This window comes from Monoraphidium neglectum, assembly GCF_000611645.1.
Source record: "Monoraphidium neglectum strain SAG 48.87 unplaced genomic scaffold scaffold03120, whole genome shotgun sequence".
Lineage (NCBI taxonomy): Eukaryota > Viridiplantae > Chlorophyta > Chlorophyceae > Sphaeropleales > Selenastraceae > Monoraphidium > Monoraphidium neglectum.
This window is the reverse complement of record NW_014010508.1, coordinates 1-7,169: the sequence shown is the minus strand read 5'-3', so window position 1 is coordinate 7,169 and position 7,169 is coordinate 1. Positions and strand designations below refer to the sequence as shown.

General features: G+C 67.0%; 2 protein-coding genes across 2 annotated transcripts; one reads left to right on the top strand and one right to left on the bottom strand.

Moving 5' to 3' along the window:
* Positions 1 to 292: 292 nt before the first annotated feature.
* On the bottom strand, positions 293 to 2,276 carry MNEG_12205 (hypothetical protein; the record flags this gene model as incomplete). Its single annotated transcript, XM_014039324.1, has 5 exons — positions 293 to 461; positions 811 to 893; positions 1,160 to 1,277; positions 1,701 to 1,937; positions 2,113 to 2,276. Coding segments are annotated over 5 exons (771 nt in total), but the record flags the coding sequence as incomplete, so codon positions are not given.
* Positions 2,277 to 4,501: 2,225 nt separating this feature from the next.
* Positions 4,502 to 6,818, top strand: MNEG_12204 (hypothetical protein; the record flags this gene model as incomplete). Its single annotated transcript, XM_014039323.1, has 6 exons — positions 4,502 to 4,559; positions 4,724 to 4,846; positions 5,061 to 5,119; positions 5,522 to 5,592; positions 5,821 to 6,450; positions 6,698 to 6,818. The coding sequence occupies 6 exons, from the start codon at positions 4,502 to 4,504 to the stop codon at positions 6,816 to 6,818; spliced, it is 1,062 nt and encodes a 353-aa protein (XP_013894777.1).
* Between the last annotated feature and the right edge of the window lie 351 nt (positions 6,819 to 7,169).

The window sequence follows — 7,169 nt, the reverse complement described above, 5'->3', positions numbered from 1 at the left end:
GGGAGGGGGAGAGGGCTGCGGGGTCGCACGGCGCGATAGCAGACGGGCCGAGTTGCGCTCCGCCGTGACGCCGCGCGCGGCGCCCCTTGCCACACGTGTTGTGGCCCCTCGAGCCACGGCCTCAACCTACTATTCAACCAGCATTTGCCCGCAAAGTCCATTCCTAGAGATGGCCTGACACACTGGTGCACGCACGCACGCACACAAGCACACAAGCACACACACAGACACATATACACACTCACACGCACACACACATACACACATTTACACACATGCGCCCACCCCCCACCTGGTGCACCAGCCTCTTGCTAACGAGCGCCTCCAGGCCCTTCTTGTCAGACGCCACAGCCTGCTCCGCCATGCGGTGCGCCGCCGCCGCGTCCGGGTTGCGCGGCGTCTCAAACGCAGGCAGCACGAACACGCGCTTCGCGGCGCACTCGCGCTGGAGGTAGTCGACGCTGCAGGAAGCGGGGGTGTTCAGGAAACAGCGGCGACGGGTGAGCCGGGCGTTTGGAGGGCCGGCGCGCCCGAGCTGTGCGGAGCCGTGCCGCAGCATCGCGCGAGCAGTCCCCGCCGGCGGCTGGCCGAGGGCGGCTGCGGCGCTGGAGCCGCAGCGGACGGGGCGGCGGCGGCGGCCGCGCGGCGCGGTCCCTTCCCCCCCTCTTGCACAACTAGAGCCTCCTGCCCCCATGCCATCGCCCCACCGCTCCACAGCCAGTCACGCTCAGTCAGGCCCAGTCACGACACGCCTGCCTCCCCCTTGCCACGAGTCAATCATCCAATTCCCTGTACACTCTCCCAACTCACTTATCCTTGACCTCCATCCAGTCTGTGAGGCTGGACGACACAAGCAGGTCGACGTCAATCATGGCCACCAGCCGCGTGCGCGCCTGCATCGACGGCGCGGGCGCGCAGAATGCGGAGACGCGCGCGTATTCGCGTGGACAGAAGTGTCAAAGCGCCGCCCCTGCCGCTGTTGACACTAAGCACCGAGTGCCCAGGACCCCTAAAACCACAACCTTCGACCGCTGCGCTCTACAACCCGGCCGTAAATCCGCGCCATTTGCAACCGCTGCGTGAGGGTTGTGAAACGCATTGAGATGTCTTAGGCAGGAGCCGGCTCCCAGGGCCCCTGGGCCTCTGGTCCACCCCCCACCTGCAGCAGCGCATAGTTGCGCATGGTGTTGATGGGCAACAGCAGCGTCATGACATCGTCCGCCACGACCTCGTACAGCAGTGACACGTCCAGCTGGCAGCCATCAGCCACCTCAGACCTGGGGAGGGAGGTCCGGCAGAGTGTGGTTGTAGGTGAGTGTGTGTGTGTGTGAGCGCATGTGTGGTATGTGTCTAATGTTGGAATGTGTATTTGTGTGAGTATGTGTGTGTGTGTGCTTATGTGTGTGTGCATGCTCATGTGCGTGTGCATGTGTGTTTGCATGTGTGTCTTTGCATGTGGTGGCGCATGCCACATTGTGCACGTGTACATGTGCGTCACCCGAGTGAGTCACGCGCAGCTGTCCAGGGTCTGCAGTCCACGCAGGGGCGCCTCGACAAGAAGCGATCTGGCATTCTGCAGCGCTCCGCCGCCCGCGGCCGCGGCGTGGACTCGCGGCATTCCGTCCCCCGGCCACCGCCCCACCCCCGGCCACCGCGCCCCGCCCCGCGAGGCGCGGGCCCCGTGCGAGGCCCTGGCTCACTTGGCGTGGAAGGTGGCCACTGCGTCCGCCGCATCCGCCAGCGCCTTCTCGCCCTCCGGCCCCACGCCGCCTTTGCCGTCGCCCTTCACGACCAGGTACACCGCCGCGCTGAGCGGGCCCCGCCAGCTGGCGCACTGGTGGGCCAACTGCTCGAGTCGACTGGACGTGAGGCCAGTCGTGACGGTTAGCGGCACGCGCGCGGGCTTCTCGCTCCACCAGGCCTTGCGCAGGCGCAACCTGCGGAGGGAGATTTTGGATGGGGTGCTTGGAATGTGGCGGCTGGGGGCGCGGAGACTGGCGCGGCCAAAGCGGGGGGCGCCAGCTGGGGGCCTGTGAGCAGCACCGGGCGCGCACGAGCAGGAACATCACCTGCCGGTGCCAGCGCCGCCGCGCTGCGAAGCGTCACACTCACCTCACGGGTTTTCCTGATACAAAATCGCTGTACACGGTCTGCTTGTCTTGGCTCTGCTCGGCGTTGAGGCAGCTGATGTAGCTGCTGGCGGGCTCCTGCGCGCCGAGGGCCACCGCGGCCAGTCCGAGCAATGCAAACAGGGCCAATATACGGTCAGGTGTCATCCTATTGCTGGGCGTCATCCGGCTGGTGCTGCGGTCCCAGCCAAGCCGAAGCTCGTCCGTTCAGGCGATAGCAGCCATGACAAGACCAGTTTAGACAGAGATATGAAATCGGACGCCCTCACGAAATGATCGTGGTTGGATGCAATGCTGCAAGTCATCGACTGCTGGCAGCACGGTCAACGTTGCGATGCGACCCTACGCGTCACGCATGTGCTCCATCGGGCGCGGACGTGCGGCCCACTCAGCTACGCCCTCCCCGGCGCATATCACGGCAATTTTGTACTTGCAATTCCCTCTGAATATCAGGTTTCACGCCTCAAGCCCCACATATTTGCCACAACTGCTTCGCACACCACATGCATGCATGTTGACGAAGGTTGCCGACCCACTGTGTTTGGCGGAGCTAGCTGTGCCCCTTCGCATCAAGTTCCTTGTTTTTTCTCATCTGCAACTGGTCGTCGGTCAAATCGGACACACGATTGGGGCTTCAACGCAAGGTGGTGGTGCACGTAGTCATTGTGTGACCCGTTCTGTGAAGTGGAGAGATTGTGGCAGGTGGGGCTCAGTGCGCTCGCGTCTGCACCCCGCCACACGGCGAGTGTGCATCTGCGCTCACAGCTCATTGTCTATGAGGTCGCCATCACAGCCATTGATGATGGACAGCCGAAATCGTGCTGCTTGCGCGCCCTGTTGGGCTGTTGCCCTGCTGGGTTGCACGAACTGAACCAGGGGCGCGTGAGACGCACATTGCATTGCGGCCATTGCATGGCCGTCAAACCGCTTGCAGAACGTGCTCAGACAGCAGGCACGCTGTGCTGTTGGCTGTCGCAGACAGCCTGGTGACGGTGTGAGCGAGCCGGGCCACTGGTTGGCTGGGGCGTTCTCCAGCCCCAAGCACCAACAGGGCGTTGCGCCCAGTCAACGTCAAATGTGTGTGCAGTGGGCGAGCCTCTGGGTCGGTGACAGCGTTGACCGGGCAGGAAGACATTTCGCGGTGAGTGAAAGTGAGCACGCCGGCTGTGCACATGGCCGGCGGGCTGAGCGCTGGCTCACTCAGGCGCTGTACACTGGTGAGCTGCTGGGCGCAAACGGGCCGGGGCAGAGGGAGTTTGCAGAGGTACACGTCGAGGGACCAAATCTACCTGTGTGAGGCACAGCTAAGAAGCCGAGAAGCAGCACGAATTAGGGTGATCACTCCAGCGCGGATGGTGGGACCGACAGCGGCGGGAAGCTGCGCCGCTGCAACCGGGCACCTGGCCCCCAAAGTTGGTTCCCGACAATGTACATGCCTGCACATTGGCCCGGAGTCGTAGAGGAACGGGGCGCGCACGTTGCACAACAGAAGAGCCAAGCGCGAACCAACCTGCGTCCTGGACCACCACGCTCACCCGATTCTGGCGGTCCACAGCCATGAGCCTGGGGCAGCTAGCTGCCTCGTACGCCTTTCTTTCTACCTACGTGCCGTGCTGCGTGGTGCCGGTGAAGCAGCCTGGCTTGCCACGCTTGCTTGCAGCGCTGCCCGCGATCGCGGTATGTCTCTACAGCCCAGCGCTCGTCCCATGGGTGAGTCTTAAAACTTCTCAGTGTGTGGTCGACCTGGGCACCCTGTAGGACGAAAGCTGGACGAAAGGGGGTCCGCTCACTCACTCACCCGCGTTGCCCGCGCCTCCACGAAGGGCATCCCACGGGTGGTCGTGGGCTGCATTACAATGTGGCTCAGCACGTTCAAGGTGCGGGACGTGCGGTGCCGCCCTGATGCACGATCCGCGTGCACGGAGCGCCGCTTTGCTCGGTGCCGCAGGGGCCTCGTCGCAACCACTGCGGCCGCGCCCGGTCCCGCCAAAACAAGCCTCGTGCCTCATGGCGCGCGATGGGAGTGTGCAGCATGGCTCTGGCTGATGCACGACGCAGCGCACGTTGCTCGAGCAGCGGGCGGCCAGCCCGGCCGCTCAGCACCGTCACTTTTGGGCCGCAGCCGCTGCTGCGGAGTGCGCAGCGCCGCGCGCGCACGCCCCGCCGCCGGGCGAGCCCCCTGCCCCTGCCGCTCGCAGCACCCGGCGCAAATCCCTCCCACAGCCACGCCTCCCACCGCTCTCGTCTCGTCTGCCCTCCTCGCCAACCTCTCCCTCCAACTCAACCCACACAAACACACACACCCACCTGTTTCATGTCAGTTGATTGCCTACGCCTACAACCGCGGGCCCATGTCCCGCACTGAGCTAACCATGCTCCAGCGAACCCTGCTGTTCCTGCTGCCCGTCCACCCGCGCTCGCCGCGATGGGGTGAGCCGCCGCCGCCGTCCGCCGCCGCCCGCAGCTCTGCGGCTGCCGCTGTCGTTCGGTCCCCCACATGCGCGAGCGGCGCGACGCGCCCCGTTCTGGTGTCCTCCTGCGCATTATCCGGCGCTCAAACGCCGCGCGCGTGCCCTGCACGTGCGTGTGCGCAGGCAAGCCGCCGACTCTGGGTTGGAACCTGCTGGTTTTGCTGGGCAAGGTGGCGCTGCAGGCGGTGGTGGCGCTGCTGCTCACATACGTCTCGCTGCACCCCTTCCTGGTGCACAGCCTCTGGGGTGAGCGGGCGCGCACGCGCAAGAGAGAGATGCAGGAGCCTGCGGCGCCGGGGGATGGGAATCGATGTTGCGGCGGCGGTGAGAGGGGCCCATGCGGTCGCGGATGAGGGCCGGCCGCGCCCTGTGCCCCGCGCATCGCGGCGGACCTCTATCCTGATTTTTGACCGAGCCATCGCTGCGGCTTGGCCACACGTGCGCACCGTCTCTGCTGCAGCTGTGTGCATCTGGAACCTGGTGGCGATGGGGGTGGATATCCTGGTGCCGTTTGTGCAGGTGGGCTGGGCGGCGGCGGCGGAAACGGCGGGGGCGCGTGGTGACAAGGGTGTACGCATGCTGGCTGGTGGCCGCGGCAGACCACCGCCCATGCGGCAGCGGCTGGAGCGGATCCTTTGGTGGATTGCGGCAATGATTCGTGAGGAGCATGGCCCACGGCGCTCGGCCGGCAGTAGAACAGGCAGAAAGCGGCCTGCTGCCTCGTCAGCGGCGGTGGCCGGTCAAGCTGATGCCATTGGTGCCAACGCTGCTGGCGGATTCAGCTGCGCCGTGCGGACGATACCCACTAGGCCGCAGGGGCCCCTCTTTCGACAGCTTAGCTTGCGCCGATCCCCCAAAGTCCAACTGGCCCGCCCCCGCGCACTCCCCCCCTTCGCCCCGGTTTCACTTGCTGCTGTGCAGTACGTGATGGGCATGCCCCTCAACCCCTCCATGAACCAGCCCTACCTGTCAGTCACGATCCAGGAGTTTTGGTCCCAGCGGTGGGCGGGCTGCGCCACAGGGGGTTCTGGCGGGCGGCCGAAAAGCTCCGCAGAGCAGGGCGGCAGTGCAATGGAAAGACACGAGGCTGCCACGCCGCATGAGGGGCCGCCGCCTCGGGCGGCTCCTGGGCCGCCAGGCGCAGGCCCGCGAGGGCCTGCGCCGCCGTGCGGCACCCGCTTGACTCCCCTGCTTTCCGCCGCCGCGCCTGCACCCCGCAGGTATAACCTCGTGACCACCACCTGCCTCCGCCAGTCGATCTACGAGCCGATCATCGACGGCTCGTTGATGCGCCATCCGCCGAAGGCCGACGGGGCCCCCAGCAAAGGCGGGCGGGCTGCTGAGGTCGTCATTGCACGCCAGGCATCTCTGGCCACCGCCTTCGCCCTCGCGACGCAGCACTCTGTCGTCGGTGCCGCCGCCGCCGCGGCGGCCGCGGCGGCCGCCAGCGCGGGCCTCGTGGCCGGCGACAGCGCGAGCGCGGCCGGCAGCAGCGGCAGCAGCAGCAGCACGGCGAGCGACACAGAGACTGACACGGACGGCTCCAGCGAGGGCGACCAGGCGGCGCGGCGCTCGGGCGACGCTGCCGGCGGCGGCGGCGGCGCGGGGCTGCGGCGCCGGAAGCCCGCGGCCCTGGCGCGCGGGGACGACGTGGCGGCGCTCGTGGGCTCGGACCAGGGGGAAGCTGTTGGCAGCGTCAAGGTCGGGAAGCTTCCGCAGCTGCAGGCGCCCTTGAAGCTCGCCCCGCCGCCGGCATCTGGCGCGCCCGCGCCGGTTCCTGAGTGGCGGAAGAGCCTGGCTACGTTCATGGTGTTCTTCATGAGCGGAGTGATGCACGAGGGGCTGATCTGGTGCGAGCGCGCGCGAGATTCGGGGCGCGCGATCTGGGGGCCGCAATCTGTGAAGGATTCAGGGCGGACGGCGGGAGGCGGCCGCGGCCAGGGGCGCCGCGCCAGCAACCGAAGGCGGCGGCCGGTCGGTCAGGTGCGGCGCGGCCGAGCTCTGCCGCCGGGCTCGCGGTGCATGGCGTGGGGTCGCTGCCAGTGCCGGTTGCGCTGGATGAGCTGACCGTGATGGTTTTGGCCGGCCGGTGTGCAGGTACATGTGTCACGCCAACGGCTACCGGGACACGGGGAAGTACGTGTTTGGGCCTGTCATGGCTTTCTTCGTGCTGCAGGTGAGGGGCCCGCGCGAGGGGCCCGCCTGCCGGCGTGTGTGAGGCAGCCAACGCCTGTGTGTGGCAGTGAGCGTGGAAGCGTGTGCATGCGTGCGCGTGGGTGTGCGGGTTGGTGTGGGTCGGCTGGGCCGCGCCTGCAATACACCCTGGGTCGCTCAAGAGCCCCTCACAGCCGGACGGAGGGCGGGCGCTGCTGCGGGGCTCCGCCCCTGGGTGCCGGCCACGCCCTTGCCCGCAGGCGGCGCCGTCGCACTCTTCCTTCGCCACCATGCCGCCCCTGCCGCCCACCCAACCCGCTGCTCTTTCATATCTCTCGCAGGCCCCGGCGCTGCAGGCCGAGAAGCAAGTGCTCAAGGCCCTATCAAAGCTCCGCGCCGCCGCCCTCCGCCGCGC